Below are 17,275 nucleotides of genomic sequence, written 5' to 3'. Positions count from 1 at the left end.
AATGGTGTTGACAAATGCCACAAAAGTGTGCTATTCACCATTTATATTAAGTTATTTTTTACTAATATTTCAGATATATTACTTCCTGTGTATTTTACTGATATTTCTGCTTTGTGTCAAATATTATCAAATTTGCCTTATCTTGAATCTCATTGTTTATGTATACATCATTAATCCTGTAGGAAAATGCTTAGTCCTCTGCATTTAACCCATTCACTCAGTGATGCAGTGGGCAGCTACAAATCCAGGATAGCCGCTGTTCATTGGATTTGAATGCCCAACCTTCCGATCATGTGGCATCTGCTGAGCTAGCTGTGCCCCGAGAGCTGGTCTTTAAGTGATGATGTATGAATCCTGCTTCCAGGCCTAAACTACTCTGTGTTTATTAAGCCTGTTGTGCTGTTAAAATGTTTTAATGCTTTTTATCTTGTTCTATTACATCTAAACAAGCCCCTAAAAACAGTCAGTGATCACTGTCAGCCTAACCATCGGGAACCCTCACATTAACTTTTATCAAGTGGAAAAAAGTTAGCGTTCATCCTCCAGCTTCACTGTGTTTATATTATGCTAACATAGCTGTGTTGCTAGCGATCATGTAGCACATCACTATATGCAAGCTAGCCCAACTTCAGTAACCTGACAATAGTCACTGCTGTTTAGTTTTCTGTCTTCATTTATGTTGGAAGTGGTAGCAGAGCTGATATATCATGTTTAGGTGGAAACAAGCAATCTAACTTCTAACTCTGTTAAATTTCATATATTCTGTTTTCATGGATACCTGGATGTTACACCTGGTAGAGCACCCACACTGATCATTTTATTAAAGATGAAAGAATTTAGACAGTTTGTAACTCTCAGTGATGCCACAGAGTTCCTTTGACTTTGGGATCTGCAGCGGAGTTTGGACCTGGAAACGGCTAATGACATCAGACTTAAAGACCGGATAGCATCTCTATTGCTTAATGCATAATTGTGTTGTGAATATTCATCCTTAATCTGTAAAAAAGCATCAGGTTCAGAAAAACTATAGTAATTACAAAATGGTACATTTCAGGCTACAATAGCAAAGGGGAACCTGACAGTAGAGGAACGAAAGAAAAGGAACAGGGATGATCAAAAAAGAAGGAGAGAAAAAATTAACAGCCAGCCCGAGTTGAAGAAAGAGTTTCTCATAAAGGAAAGGGAAAGATGGAGAAATAGAGTGAAAAAGAGAAAAATAAAGAACATAGTGATCTGAAAGAAAGAGAAAAAAGGCAGAAGAGAAGGTTTTGGAAACAAGCACAGAGAAACAAAAGGAGAGAAAGTCCAGCAGGGTCTAAACACACAACCACAGAGTACTTTAGGAATCAAGGAGTAGTAGGTACCTACTACTGAACTATTAAGATGTAGAACTTGACGTGTGCAAAAACAGAATTGTTATGATGTGTCTTGTGATATTACAAAGGTTGTTAAGGTTTAATGGTCATTTTGAAAGAAATAATATCTTGTTTTCTACTAGTGTGTCAACACCGTCAGCACCTTGTCAACTTCATAATATGGAGTTTTGGTTTATTTTTCTCTTTTGGAGAACCATATATTTTCCTCCCTCATGATCTTCCAATAAAAATATGTAATTTTCTCAATAAATGTGTAATGTGCATGCTGCTAAATATGATTGTTTCTTATAGAGATTAAATACAAGCTTCTGAAAATATGTATGACTGTAACTCTAATAATAAAAAGCCAAAACAATCTTACTTTTTAATGTGGTATAATTACTTTGAAAACATATGTGCATAAACAATAGAATAGAGAAGCTGCTAATAGTCAAAATAGCTGAAACAACTTAATTTAAAATATATATTTTTGCATTTCTTTGTGTCTGACGGTGTTGACAAAAACTTTGCACTTCTCCAGCAAAAACATAAATTATTAAAAAATGTTACACCTGGGAGATCGTACCGAAACATGGTGAGACAGCCAAAACTTTGTGTAACAATTATATATAAATATGTTTTTGAAAAATCAAAAAATATATTTTAGAAAATTAAAACCTGTTTTGTCCCTAATCTCAGGAATCACTGATCTACTAAAATATCTACTTTTGTAATAGCTTCCTTAGCCAGCTTATCTGCTCTTTTGTTACCCTAAATACATACATGAGTCCACATTATTACTATATTTTTGTTTTGTTCACACAATTTATGATAAGCAAAAATGCTTTCATACAGAATGTTCTGGCAATTAGTTGTACTTCATATTTCAATGCTCAACAATGCTGACAATGATCACTGTCAGCATTGTTGAGCGAATCACTACATAATATATTAACAATTCTACTATCTTCCACCCACTCTAAAGTCAATAATATGGCACATAATTCTACACCACATATACTAAAAAATAAACTGATGTTCTTTTGTGAAATCTTGATATTTTATTTTATAATTCAGGAGCCACTACTGCTACACTAGTTGTTTCAGCTTTTGGCTCTTTCGATCCATCTGTATAAATCTGCAAGTAATCACTGTACTTGATCTCTACTCTGTTATAAAATTCTTAACAAATATCTTTTATATTTCTTCTCTTTTTAATATCTGATAATGTCTACAGTAATGTATTTCCATGGGTCCTACTGTCTGACTAAATTCTTTGCTATATACTTGAAATACTCTACCAACCCACCCAAAACTATTTTTTTAATCCTTTCCTTTTTCCAAAACACTTTCTTAACAGGATGACGTTTATTATGAGCTTTCAAATGTATCCAATAATTAACCATTAACTGCTGTCATCTAATATATAGCGTTATTCCGACTTGTAAAGCAGGCTGATTGGCTCTTGCGTCTGTGCGCGTTGTCTACGTCATGCAATAAGTTGACGTCAGTGACGCAGACGCTGGTTCTGCTTTTGTTTTTTTTTTTTGTTTGTTTGTTTTTAAAGCTTTTTAATCACATTTATGTTAAATACCTAAACATTAATCCACTGATAAAGACAGACCGGGGGAAGTTACATTTTCTTTCGATTCAACCTTTTTTGTCTATAGTTATGACGCGATAGAAAAGGTGGGAGGGCCGACAGGAAGAAGAGAGTGAAAACATAATTCAGTTTGTAGACTCCTGTATTGAAGGGCTTTGCTGAACCGGAGGACCTGTTGTTCTGTTTTTATCTGTACTTGGCTTAATGAAATTACTACAGTATACGTTTGATAATAAGGAACTCGCTCTTCCAGCTGTCATTGTGCGCAGGTCAGGTTGTCAGGGGATTCATTGAAGTCAGGTAGGTAGCGCCACTCACGTTTCTGTAACGAACTCATATTTTGCAGATGAAACGGTTGTGTTCTTTAATATGTAAATAAAGAGAACGCATTTGTCCTCAGTGCACTTAAACTATCTTGGTAGGCTAACTTGATGATTTGAAAGACTAGCATAAGAGTGAAAGACAGTTCAACCAATGGGTTAAGAGGTTCAATGTTACTGTGATTTTGTAGCCAATGGTATTGAAGGGAGGGCGGGTCTGCAAGTCAAACTACCGTGCTGGCTGGAACTTCCAACGTTGATGTTTACAACAGTGTAATGGAAGTTGTTTATGTAAAACAGCTGACGTTTGACCGGCCTTCAGACTAGCCGCTGTCTCCTTGCTGTTGGCACGCAGGTACCGAACAAGCTAATTTTCAAGCTAGTTAGCAGCAAGTGTGCTCTGTGGATGCTGACATTAATAGCAGCGGTGTATGCTAAATGTAGGCCTGTGTCGGTGATCGTTATTTATTCTGAAGCACAGTTAGAGTGCTGTCAGATTCTGATGGCTGCGTAGGCTTTTTAATACAGGAAACGGGACACAACGGCTCATTACTTTACTTCAGTCTTAACCCCTTTATAATCTCGATTTTTTAATAACCAGTCATCTAGGTTTGATCTAAAAAAAAAAGTATGACAAGATCCCTGTACATAAAGTAAATGGTCAAATATTGCCTTGTCGAACAGTGCTCACTGTATACATCCATTGATCATGTATTTAATGTCATGCCAAAGTATGCAAGAAAGAAACATGCCTGTACAAAAAAAGATGTAGTCTACTACTTTATTTTTCACACAGGTAAGTGGAAATGTAGTATATTCCTTTATATCATCTAAGTGTCTTTCTCCTGTTACAGATGGGTCAGGCACTGTGGAGGCTGCCTCCCAGACAACAGCAGCAGCTTCAGGAAGAGCTCGCTGATCGACTGGCTGAGAGAGGAGGGGGAGGAAGACAGGAGCAAGGTACTCTGCTTCAGAGCAGAAAACAGAATTGACTTGGAAATGATGAAAATTCTATATTTAATTGAAATTTTGAAACTGAAATGTTCTGGTGTAATTTATATAAATATTCCTGGTGTTAGACTGCAATCCAGGGTGCGGCGTCATTTATAGATGTAGCCAAGTTTTCTGAATAATATAGATTTAAATTACTATCTCTTATTTGTAATAGTTTTATACGTGAAGATAATGAATCAAAAATATTAATTTTCTTCCACTTATTCAGTCCAGGGTCATGGGGTGGGGAGGCTGTCACAGCTATAATAGGGTTAGAGCAGGGGCACACCCTGGACATGTCACTAATCTGTCAAGGCTAACACAGACAGATAACCAGTCACACTCATGGCCGATTTAAATTCACTAATTACACGTCTTTCGAGTGTGGGAGGAAGCTGGCGTAGCCAGAGAGGGGAACATGCAGACTCCACACAGAAAGGGCACCTGGCTAGTGGATTCAAACCAACGACTTTCTTCCTGTGAACTGATGGTGCTAACCACCACACCACTGGGCAGCCCTAAATTCAGCATGTATTTACCATATATTTATTTATTCCTAAATCTGTATATATTATTAAGCATTAATGAGTTTCTTATGCCATGTACAATAATTACACATGCTGTCATTTGAACTGACAGCTAACTGGATTTATCCTCTCCTCTTTAGGTTTATTTTTAAGTTTTGGCAGTTTCTACCAAATCCACTGAAAAAAAGTAACCAGTGGTGAAGCTTAGAACCAGAAAATGATTAATTTTTCTCCTAGAGGTGAATTTCAATGTCTGCGACTGAATAGAAAAACATTTTCTTCTTTACCTAGGGAGAGATGCAGGCTCCCAGAAAAGAGCTCCACAGCACTGCTATCGGCCTGACATCTATCATCTGCTGAGAACACGCAGTGGCGGTATAAACATACAAACACACACGATGCAATCTGTATTAACAATTCATGCATGTCGGGAATCCTAACATCTATGACCATGTCCCCAGGGAGAAAAAAGTCCTTCATTCTCGTTTACTTACATTTGGCTTCACTTCTCTTCACTTTCACTATGAAATAATCCACTCAGTGAGATCATGTGAGATAAGGATTTCTAAACTAAAACAAGGAAATAGGTTTCCAAAAAATGTAGCATCTTGTCCTTTGAGGCTCCATTTTTGTTTGTGTGTTTGTTACATTGTCCATTGCACACATCAGTCAGGTCCCCCTCTGGACATGCTGAGTGACGTTAGAATTCCTGATCGCGCTTGGGTAAAAAACTTGTGATGCACATGTACTAACTTGTTATGTTGTAAACTGTTTGGAAAAGGGACAGCTTTATTGAATAAAACCGTGCTGATCGCATCTTGCAGACATCTCCTCTGTCAGTTGATTGCACCACTTGATAAACCTCACTAAACAAGAAACAATCAAACAGTGTCAGTAACTACAGCTTGTTGGTCCAACATAAACTAATCAAAGTCTATTGGCAGCAACCAAACAACCCAATGACATCATACTCTGTACTAAACATGTAACTTTAGACACTTATTTCTTAAAGCCAACTTGACATATAATGTTAAATCGATGCCTTTATTAATGTAGTGTTTCATCTCCACTTTAGTACTGTTTAGTTGCTTCTTTTTACATTTTGTACATAATCAGAATAGCTATAGTTAATAGGCTATTACTTTTGATTCATATGCAGGATGTTAAACCTAAGAAAGAGATAAATACTTTCATCCAACTTGATTATTATCCACACAGAAAGGCTCCATCCAGGGTTTCAACCTGGATCTTGCCATTAGGTGAGGCTGGTGGGCTATACCTATTCTATTGTAGGAAAGGATTGTATACTGTCCGAAGGTTTCCAAGAAATTTGGGTGTAATTAGTGAGAGGCATAGCTGTTTGACCATGAGTTCTGCTTAGTAAATGAGTTTTTTAGCATGTACTTAAAATCAGAGCAAAGTAGAAGTACAGTGCTACAAGTCAGTTTGTATTTTGAAGTCCTGGTACTGGGGTCTCTTAGTTGACCCCAAGGTCTGAACACACTGCAGCTTAAGAAAATGTATGCAAATCGAAAAACAGAGCAAATTATGAAAACGTCTTCATCAATTTCACAGCTCATATGTTCTAAAAGCACACAGTGCAACCAAATACAGAAAAATGCTACAACTAAATCTAAATACGTCTGTCTATTTTGTCTCTCCTCTTTTGGTAGGTAAGGAACCACATGGTTTTATAGACTTGGAGATGCTGCCACCTGAACTGGGCATCACCATACTGTCATACCTGAATGCTACTGATCTGTGCCTGGCTGGATGTGTGTGGCAGGGTCTGGGAAATGATGAATATCTTTGGCAGGGGTAAGGCACTTCACCTCGGTGTTTTTTCTTGTGGTAGTTACATTTTTACTAGAAGTGTTAAAAATGTCTATGTTGTTTGTTTTTTTAATAATCCATGTCAATTCCACCAGGCTATGTAAGTCCACTTGGGGCCACTGCTCCATCTACAACAGAAGGCTTCCTGCTGGTTTCTCATATAGAAGACTATACCTACAGCTAGATGAAGGCAGCCTGACATTCAATGCTAACCCACAGGAGGTAATATATAAAGTTACACCCAGGATCTGTAGTAGAGACGCATCAACTGTGAATATTTCTTTTGTTTCCATCAAATCCCCTGCCAGCCAATATGTTAATTTTTCCTGGATTTCAGTGTAAGAACAAAATAACTTAATCCCCGTCCTTCACCTGACCTAATGATTTAGTCAAAGGGTCAGTATTGGTTGATGCGCACATCTGGATTTGGGGCATCTGCAGTCTGTTGTCTAAACCTTCAGTGATAACAGTTGATACAGTTATACACTGGAGGAAATAAGTATTTGATCCCATGCTGAATTTGTAGGTTTGCTCACTTACAAATAAATGAATAGCTTCTGTGTGAAGGGAAGCCAATGCAGGAGAAATATTTATCTCTCTTTCTGGTCCCTGTCAGTACTCCTGCTGGAACATTTTGGATCAATTGAAGGCTTTTCAAGGAGCTTTTAGTTTTTAGCAGTAAATGCATGAACTAGTTTTTCAGCGTCACTCTGAGACAGGACATTTCTAACGTTAGAGATGTTGCACAAATGGAAGAAAGCAGTCTTACATATTTGTTTAATATGTGCATTGAAGGACATGTCCTGGTCAAAAATGACTCCAAGGTTCCTCACAGTGTTACTGGAGGCCAAGGTAATGCCATCCAGAGTAAGAATCTGGTTAGATACCATATTTCTAAGATTTTCAGGAACTCCATAATTAACCTCAGTGTGTGAAGAGGACTCTCCATTTACATGAACAAACTGGAGTCTATTAGATAGATATGATACAAACCACTGCAGTGCAGTACCTGTAATACCTACAGCGTGCTCTAATCGCTCTAATAGGATATTATGGTCGACAGTATCGAACGCTGCACTGAGGTCTAGCAGGACAAGCACAGAGATGAGTCCACTGTCAGAGGCCATAAGAAGATCATTTGTAACCTTTACTAAAGCTGTTTCTGTGCTGTGATAAGCTCTGAAACCTGACTGAAACTCTTCAAATAAGCCATTCCTCTGCAGGTGATCTGTTAGCTGTTTGACAACTACTCTTTCAAGGATGTTTGATATGAAAGGAGACTGACTTATAATTGGCTAAAGTGATGGCTTTTTAACTACAGCCAGCTTGAAGGCCTGTGGTTCATAGCCAATTGAGTCGATAGGTTGATCATATTTAAGACTGAAGCATTAATTAATGGTAGTATTTCTTTGAGCAGTCTTGTAGGAATGGGGTCTAAAAGACATGTTGATGGTTTGGAGGAAGTAATTACTGAAGTTAACTCAAAAAGAAAAATCTCTAAATAAATATCAATGGTGCTGAAAGTAGCTGTACATCTGTTACATCTGTGAGATGATTATGGGTAATTTTTTCTTGAATGGTCAAAATTGAGTTTGAGTTTTCCAACAGGGGTGGACAAGGCTAAGCATCAGGCTTTCAAATGAATGAAAACTCTGTTTAGGTCTTTGGTTGATCAACAAGCTAGAGTGGGAGATTGCTAGCATAGCAAAATAAATTAGCAACCTGACTGCTCATCAGTTTGGTAACTCTTTTAGTTCAGCAGCGCAAATGACGGCGCTGGGCTGGGGTCAGCATTTACTCAACGTTAGTGTCATTGTGGGTTATTGGCTAGCTTAGCTTTAGCATGCTGTCTGTGCAGGTGCATGTTGTGTTAGCAACATTGTGCTGTTGTTTCTGTCCTCAAGTAGTCTCCACTTTACCATTGCGCTCTTGTCCCTTTGTGCGAAAAAAATAAAAGTAATGTCTGTATCCACACTATAAACTGGGCCACTATTTTCCTTTCCCCAACACACGAACTGAAATCAGCTAATTGTAGTGAGAGTGCAAGAACCGATAAGCAGAATCAATACGCAGGCAGACTAGCGATTCCAAGGAATTGGACTACCACTTGGACTACTTCTCGATGTCCATCCCTAGTCAGAGGATGTCATGGACAAGATTGTAGACGTGCACAAGCCCTACACTGGGCTACAAGCGCATCAGCAAAAAGCTCATTGAGAAGGTGACAACTGTTGGTGCGATTGTTTGGACATAGCAAAAATATAAAATGACCATCAGTCACGTTTGGTATGGAGCTTCCTTGCAAGATCTTACCTCATGGAGAGAGGATGATCGTAAGAAAAGTCGTGGGTCGACCCAAAACTACACTACAGCAGTTTGTCATGGATCTGAAAGTAGTTAGGGCCACAGTCACCAAGAACACCATTGGTAACACAGTGCGCTGTGATTACTTAAAATGTTACTTGCGACACCTCAAAGGTCCCCCTGTTCAAAAAGGCACATGTGCTAGCCCGTCATAAGTTTGCCAGTGACCTTTCAATTTAATTCAGTTTTATTTATATTAAAATATCACAACATCAGTCACCTCTAGGCAGTTTATATTGTAAGGTAGAGGGTGTACAACAATAATACAACAATAATAAATAATAAAAAAGTATGATCCAGAGAATACCATCCCCACAGTCAAGCAGAGGGGCAAGCTGTCTTTACACTGTCACCACGCCCATATAATAAATGCTGCATGAAAATGAGTGTTTTGTAGCTTGGAAGACGCTGCCGCTCACAGTAAAAGAATTTGTTGGCTACAACTTGTAGTTTTCTCTTGGGAAGCATTTGTTTTAGAGCTTCATTTCTGTTTGGCGGGCTCTCTGTGTCTGACCCTGAGACGCAGACGTCTCCCTTCCCTGAGTCGCTGAGTCAGTGTCTAGATTCTAACTTTAGTCCTACAAGTCTTTGCTATGTCAGAGCATCATTTTCCTCTTTGTGTTTGTGTTTGTAGGGTATCAGTTATTTCATGTCCAAAGGTATACTAGTGGATCACCCCACTGAGCTGGCAAAGTTTATTTTCTACACCAGACGGCTCAACTGGAAGATGCTAAGGATTTATCTGGATGAGAGGTTAATACACACACACACACACACACACACACACACACACACACACACACACACACACACACACACACACACACCAACACCAACACCACTCTTCACTTGACATTCACAACAGTTTGTTAAGCTGAAAGATTGACATTTGCAGTTCATAGGTCCATGAATGTTTAGAGACAGTCACATCATAATAGATTAGTTTGCAATCCAGTGTGATGGTGCTCAGAGGGAAAATGTTTACCTATTGTGTCCAAATACATTTGGTCCTAACTATCCCCAAATATATAAATATGAAGTCTCAAAGCATGCCTTTACTGCTAACTATTAAATGTATTTTCATGTTAGTATAGATATTTTAATATGTTTGTCTGGAACAAGTCTCTCTTGTAAATGACAAATTGAATCTCAATGGGATAAATAAAGGTTAAATAAATAAAGATATTCTGTGACTGTAGCTTGTGTGACTGTATGTTTCTGTGTGGGCAGACGGGATGTCCTGGATGAGTTGGTGAAGCTCCATAACTTCAGTAACCAGTTTCTCCCCAATGCTCTGCGGGATTTCTTCAGACACATCCATGCGCCCGAGGAGAGAGGAGAATATCTGGAAACCCTTATTACCAAGTTCAGCCACAGGTTTTGTACCTGTAACCCTGGGCTTGTTCGAGAGCTAGGCCTCAGTCCTGGTTAGTACTTAGTGTTCCTGCTTTAAGTACAGGAGTTAACTTAAGTGTCACCAGTTTATCTGGGCCTCGAGATTGCTCTTTGATAGAAGAGTGAAAAATGAATTAACTGTCTTAGTCTTCTTCCTCTTCAGCTGCTTCCTTTAGGGGTTGTCACATAGGATCATTTCACCATATCCCTAGCACCCTCCTTTGTCCAACCAAGCCCCAGCATGTCCTCTCCTCTGTGGGCCTCCTCTTTTCTTCATGCCTGACAGCTCCAAATTCAACATCCTTTGTCCAATGTGTCCACTATCCCCTCTCTAAACATGTCCAAAACCATCTAATCCTTGCTTCTCTGAATTCATCTCCAAACCATTCATCATAGCAGGTCTCACTATCATCTTGTAAACCTTCCTTTTCACTCTTGTTGTCCTTTTGTCACAAATCACCCTGACGTCCATCTCCACCCACTCCACCCTGCGTGCACTTGTTTACCTTTCTTGTGCGTTGCGTTAAACGGTTGACCCCACATATTTAAATTCATCCCCTTTCACTCTTTCTGCTCTGTGTTCACCTTAGCACCTGTCTGCCTCTCATACACACAAGTGTATTCTGTCTTGCTCCTGCTGACTTTCATTCCTCTTCTCTCCAGAGCATAGCTCCACTGTTGCAAGCTCTCTTTCACCTGCTCTGTACTCTCACTACACATCATAATGTCATCTGCAAACATCAAAGTCCATGGAGACTCCTGCCTGACCTTATTTGTCAACTTGTCCATCACCATAGCAAACAAGAAGGGGCTTGGAGCTGATCCCAGATTTAATTCAACCACCTGGAATCCATCTGTCACTCCAACCGCACACCTCACCACTGTCTCACTTCCTTACTATCCTTCCCCAGCTGTTTATGCTTCTGATTTTCTGACTTCCTCATACACATTTTCTAGCAGCTCCATTTGACCCTCTCAAAGAACATCTAATTTGCATCTGTAGTGCTCTTTCTTGGCATGAAGATGGCTCATCAGCTTTATCCCTCTGTAGTTGCTGCACATCACTCTTGTTTTGGAAAAACTGTACCAGTACCTCAGCCATCCTTTCACTCTCCACAATTGTGTTAAATAGTCTGATCAAAAACTCCTCCAAAATAAGACATGGTATGTCATTTGAACGACCTGCCTTTCCACTCTTCATCTGCTTCATAGTGGCCCTGATTTTGTCGCACTTTCTCATTCACTCTGTCCTCCATCCGCCCTCCTCTCTCTCATTTTCTGTGTTCATCAACTCCTGAAAGTACTCCTTTTATCTACTCAACACACTGTCTTTACCTGTTAGCACATAGCCACTACTATCCTTAATCTGCTGCACATCTTTTCCATCTTAATAATCTCTCTGCCTTGCCAGTCCAAGTCCTTTCATAATGTCCACCCTCACATACAACTCACTGTAAAACTTTTTCTTTGGTGCTATCATTAAAAGAGATGCCCAGCAAACTCTAACATTCGTGAATATTTTTCAATGTTTTTGCCAGAACTGTTAAACTGATATTGTCATTGACAGCGAACCGTCTTGTATTTGTATTCTGAAACAGATAAATGATAATAAGAGTAAAACTGGAAACTTCAGTTTTTAGGATTCAGAAATGTCGAGGGAGTGTGATTTTCATCGTTCTGCTGTAGTAACAACAAACTGTAGTATGCAGACGTGACATGAAAACCTCATTCACTGCCACATAATAAGGATATCAGAACATTTTATTCTTTCCCTGGCCTCAGCATTGTTAATGGTCTGTGCATTTACCAAAGGCTTTGTTAATGTCAGCAGAACATAGAGAAACCAATGCCTCTCTGGATTATTGCTAACTCGTCTGAACTGCTTGTGTGGTTAGGAATTGTAGCAGGATTAGTCTAACACTTTTGAGCCCAAGACTAGAGAGGGATGGATTACTGCCTTTCTGAAGCACGCCTTTTCATGGCATTGGTACTCTAAACACCTATCCCCTCTGGAAAGTCTTGGAAACAGCAATCAAGAATGCTCTAGAGCTATTTAGTAGTAGAAATCACTCAGATTTACAAGTTTTTTCCACTTTCTTTTCCTCTCTCCAATTCCAATCTGGTGCCTTCTCTCTGCAGATGCTGTGTATGTGCTGTGCTACAGCCTTATCTTGCTCTCCATCGACCTCACCAGCCCACACGTGAAAAACAAAATGTCCAAGAGGGAGTTTATCAGGAACACACGACGAGCAGCACACAATGTTTCGGATGACTTCGTAGGCCACCTCTACGATAACATATACCTGATCGGCCATGTTGCTGCATAGCTTCAACTGTCAGCTGACCGTACTGCACTGAAAAAATAAGAACCGGCTTCCTGTCTAAAAGTATGGATCACCACAGAAATGGATTCGAACAATTTTTCACATCTTACGAGGAATACGACAGCTAAATCTTACTGGAAAGATCAGAAAAAGAAATAAAATTGTCACTCCACTGCGAGAGACACTGTGCTACCAAAAATTAATGTTGACTTACACATGTGAAAGAACCCAATTTCTTTAAAACCCAGTCACTGCAGAGGAGGAGATTTGAAGTAGAGCCACGAAAGTACTGCACTGATTGAAAGGGACTACTGACTGATGGTGGAGGAAGAGAAGGAAAAGCTTCGTCTTCAGTCTGTTTTCAGATGTCAGGGTAATTCTGCTGATTCCGTTTAGCTAAGCGCTGCTCGTCTCTCAGCTGCAGGATGAAGCCTGGCTCACTCTTGTTGGTAGTGACACACGAAATTAAAACGGAGCTAACACAGTATCAAACATACCATCAGTTTAATAAGAATAGTAACTGTTAAGCAGTTGAGCCCATGGTATAAACAGTAGGCTTCATGCAAACATTGATCAGCCGTATGGACACTATGGCTAAGTAGATCAGTTGTAGACAGTGTTTTTGAAACTGCTTTGCTGAATAAGCCTAAATATGTCTCAAAACCCTCCGAACTATAATTTAACCACTGGGTTCTCATCCTGAGGCATAAGAGTCAGTACACATGAACACTAAACAATGCCATGTAACAGGGTTTTACCTGCAGTATCTGTAACAAACAGAAGTTATGGAGGCTATAATACTACTGTGGCAACGCTGGAGTCAAACAGAGGATTCCTGCTGCAAGTCGGAAAGATTTTCTAATTATATGAATGAAAGAAACACTCTACATCCACATGTAGTTTATAATGAATGTGTGAAAATATTGTTCTTGCAGGAGGGCTGCTGTTGTAAATTTTAAATATTGCAAATTGCAATACAGTTGATTGTTAGTAACAGCTAATAAACATGCATATCTTTAGTTACTTAAATTTAGTTGAAAGTGAGTATGTGATTTAAGAAAATGTGTCATAGCAGTGGCTTGGTGGTGATGGAGATGGATGGCTATTCAGAGAAAAATAGCTCAAATCAAGTGTAGAAGGAGATAATGTTAGCCAAGTCTTTTGGGAATTTGTCTCCTGAACAGGGGTGGAATGCCAGAACTCTGTAAATAACAGTAATAACAGAGTATAAATATGATTTAGGGCGTTCATAAAACTGTGTCCTGAACAGTGCATGAGTTTAGCCCAACTGCTACAGTTTAGTTTTATTTCCTGAACAAAATAAGTCTTCCACTTTGTTCTGTGACATTAATCACATGTAGTGTAATTCTGTTTTACAGTAACACCACAACCCCTGCAGAAGCAGTCCCATGCTTTCAGAGATCAGTGAGAATAGATTAGAGTGCAATGAAGAGTAGGACTCAGTACTCTCAAGTTTTATTTAGCTTTCTATTTATACTAGCTGTACAGTGTCTGAGCTGTTATTGATGGATTTGTAAGGTAACACTACAATAGGGAGGACATAGATTGATTGTGGATACAGATACTCATTCTACTTTTAAGTTTTGGCTTAAAACTTTACTTTCAGTTTCCAGTCCTAACTTATAGTTAGGACTGGATCAGGTGACCTGAACCATCTTGTAGATATGCTGCAATATGCTTCGGGTGCTGGGGGGCTTCCCATGATGCACGGAGCACTTCTTCTTCACTCACCTCTTTGTTTTCACGCCAGCACTATATTTAATTATTAGCAATGATTAAACTCTGGTTCTCTCCCGTAGTGTGTTTCCTGTCCTGTCTCTCTCTGCTCTCTCATCTTCTCCCTTTATTCCCCACCACAATACTCACTCTGTGCTCGTAGCTTCTAACAGTGAGTGCCAACAGCCAGAATGTAGCTGCAGCTAAAGGTGAAGTATCACAGTGTTCACTTAATGTAACCATAGCAACAAGACAACACATTTTCTATGGTTTAATTAAGGGTTTGATTTTATTTTATCACAGTGTGGGTATTGTAAAACAGTCAAAAGATACTGGTTTTGTTTTCTGTCCAACTCATACTCTTCTTTAGATCATTATCACTCACTCAGAAATTTGACACGAATGTTTAAATTATGAAATCTTTATTGTTGTTTTTTTTCTGTGTTCTTATGCTATGAAAGTCAAAATGCACTGAGAACTTGTTCCAAGGATGTGTCTTTATGACAAGTTTCAACCAAGTTGAAAAAACAAGTTTCAACCAAGGGAGAAACTTGTGGCATTCCCTCAGAGCAAGCGAGACAAGCAATGCTCCTCTTGTCTAAATTAAAACGTACGAAAGTAAAGCGATCTCTCTCCTTTAATATCAGACATGCTGTCGTGAATCCTTATGCTACGCTAGCGTTCTCTGTGTCCATCTCCCATTAACAATGACTGAAGCTGTGCAAAGCTGAGATGCGAGCAGGTGTTTTTCTGGTGAATTGCACATGCACAGCTAAATGCACTGAGATCAGTTACAACCTGTGCTTTGTGTGAAAACACAGCTAGCATTACCAAGTAAATGACATTAAGTGATTTATCAAAGTAACAGATGAGTTACCACCTTAGCAGGCGTATAACATAGAGTAGATGGAGTATGAAAAAGTATTTAATAACTTAAAAAGTAAACCTCTTAATTCAGCAGATTTTAAAATTATTATTCATAAATTTTAACATACCTTTAAAGACATTTTTTTTTTTCAGCGATACGTGAACCAATCATGAACCAGACACACATTGGGTTGTCAGATTCAGGCTTCTTCCCTAAACTTGTCCTGCAAATGTAGACTAATAGAAACCAAAAACCCAACAAATACTTAATAAACACAGCTATGAAAAACCTGATGGGGATCAGATAGGAGCAATGAAGAATCTAACCACTTTGCTCCACGTTCTCAAGGTTTCTAATTGAGCAGCAAGCTATCCGCAACTAATTAGCATTTAGAATAAATGAGAGAAGGGCGAGAGCATGATAATGGGAGTGACAATAAAAAATACAACAGGACAGTGAGTGTACAAAGGCCCTGAGGTCACGTGCAACACTTCTTTGTGTATAAAAACTGGTAAGAACCAGAAAAGGTTAGGTTTAGATTTCTGCAAGGTTGTCATTTTCTGTTAAGCAAAGCTCAGGCTTCAGTTAAAGTTAACCTTAGGATATGTGGTTGTTAAGTTCATGTTATTTTGAGCTGACTCATTACACCAGCTTCTTCTTCTTCTTCAAACTCTAAAAATAACTGGAGTGTGTAAGAGTGTTCATATTTGAGGTAAAACATTCAATCTTGTCCAGACAAAATACGACTCCAGATACTTGATGTGTGTGATTCAGAGACAGACGTAGAACAACCTGTCCCCTGCTGGTATTTGTTTTATGCATTGCAAATGATTAAATATCAGGGGCTAGAGACACATTCCCATCCATACATACATGTAGGCACACTTACTGCTGTGCATGTTTGACCATATTCATACAGTGCCAACACAACTGATTGCTAAAAGAATGAACTTAATGTTGTCGTCAGCTGTGTTACTACTGGAAATGCTTGAAAATTGGACCCTTTTTAAAACGTGGATAATACAGCATTTAATTTACAGAAAGAATGAATTAGGAATTTGCACTATTTTTCATGAAATTAGTGTTTCAGTAATATGTCACTGAAAACACAAATGCACCCACATCAGATGTAATGTAAGCAAATGGTTGTCTTGAACAGATTTGCGTATGACACACTAAATTATTTTGTTTAAAGCCATGTTTACTTATTTTTGTATTACATGAGGCACTGAATTTGTCAGACTCCAGTTATATATTATACCTTTAGAAGGAAAGATGTTTACAGATGATGTCAGATAATGTGACATTGTGTGGTGTAATGGCTCAGCTTTTGCTGATGATTTTGACCCAAACGTGTCTCGAGGCTTCCAAACGATCTGAAACTCAACTCCATGGTGACATCTGCTGGCCAATTTGGCTATCGCCACATCATGATTATGCTGTTCTGTGAAACGATGATGCAGACAAGCCCAGCGCAATTCGAAATAAAACTACTTGTTATTCAGACTGTCAGTAATGGTGATCAACATGTGTTGGAGACTGTAATATTTGTGTTGATCACAAGAAATGAATTCATAAAGTAAAACATACAAGACTGCTGTGTTTACTTTAATAATCACACAGGTTTCCAGCTGTTTATGGCTTTGTTTTGTGCTCACAGCTCTCAAACTTTTTATGTTTTTTTTTTTATTACTTTTAAGTTTTCTGGGAGTTCCTGTCATCAGGTTTGTTCTACACACTCTCAAACAAAGCTACAAGCTGGCATAGTGTGACTTTTATTTTTAATTAGTTGCATAAATATACACACTACCAGTCAAAAGTTTGGACACAGCTTCTCATTCAGTGTTTTTTCTGTATTTTTGTGTAGAAAAAAACTGAAAACATCACATATATGAAGCAAGATGGAATTATATGGAATTATAAAGATAATATATAACTCTAAATCTGTTTTATATT

The 17,275-nt window shown here is 38.7% G+C and overlaps 2 protein-coding genes across 5 annotated transcripts in view; one reads left to right on the top strand and one right to left on the bottom strand.

The window, feature by feature from the left end:
• The window catches only part of LOC134628856 (centrosomal protein of 44 kDa-like), a 73,749-nt gene that overhangs the window by 37,319 nt on the left and 19,155 nt on the right, over nt 1–17,275 (bottom strand). The window lies entirely within an intron of this gene.
• fbxo8 (F-box protein 8) lies at nt 3,039–16,859 on the top strand. 2 transcript variants are annotated; one of them, XM_063475635.1, is made up of 8 exons: nt 3,039–3,258; nt 4,133–4,238; nt 5,090–5,173; nt 6,472–6,616; nt 6,727–6,853; nt 9,630–9,748; nt 10,226–10,422; nt 12,530–16,859. In XM_063475635.1, exons 2-8 carry the CDS (start codon nt 4,133–4,135, stop codon nt 12,715–12,717), a joined length of 966 nt encoding a protein of 321 aa, XP_063331705.1. In that variant the 5' UTR covers nt 3,039–3,258; the 3' UTR covers nt 12,718–16,859. The 2 variants fall into 2 exon arrangements, with proteins under 2 accessions (XP_063331705.1, XP_063331704.1); XM_063475634.1 differs by lacking the exon at nt 3,039–3,258 and adding an exon at nt 3,521–3,633.

This window comes from Pelmatolapia mariae, linkage group LG6 (genome assembly GCF_036321145.2).
Source record: "Pelmatolapia mariae isolate MD_Pm_ZW linkage group LG6, Pm_UMD_F_2, whole genome shotgun sequence".
NCBI lineage: Eukaryota > Metazoa > Chordata > Actinopteri > Cichliformes > Cichlidae > Pelmatolapia > Pelmatolapia mariae.
This window is presented reverse-complemented; position numbering and strand designations above follow the sequence as displayed.

Excerpts from the sequence above, each read along its gene's own strand:
- fbxo8 (XM_063475635.1), top strand. The coding sequence starts at position 4,133 with ATGGGTCAGGCACTGTGGAGGCTGCCTCCCAGACAACAGCAGCAGCTT. Across the intron at positions 4,239-5,089 it reads GGGAGGAAGACAGGAGCAAG|GGAGAGATGCAGGCTCCCAG; the intron begins GTACTCTGCTTC and ends TTCTTTACCTAG. Across the intron at positions 6,617-6,726 it reads GATGAATATCTTTGGCAGGG|GCTATGTAAGTCCACTTGGG; the intron begins GTAAGGCACTTC and ends CAATTCCACCAG.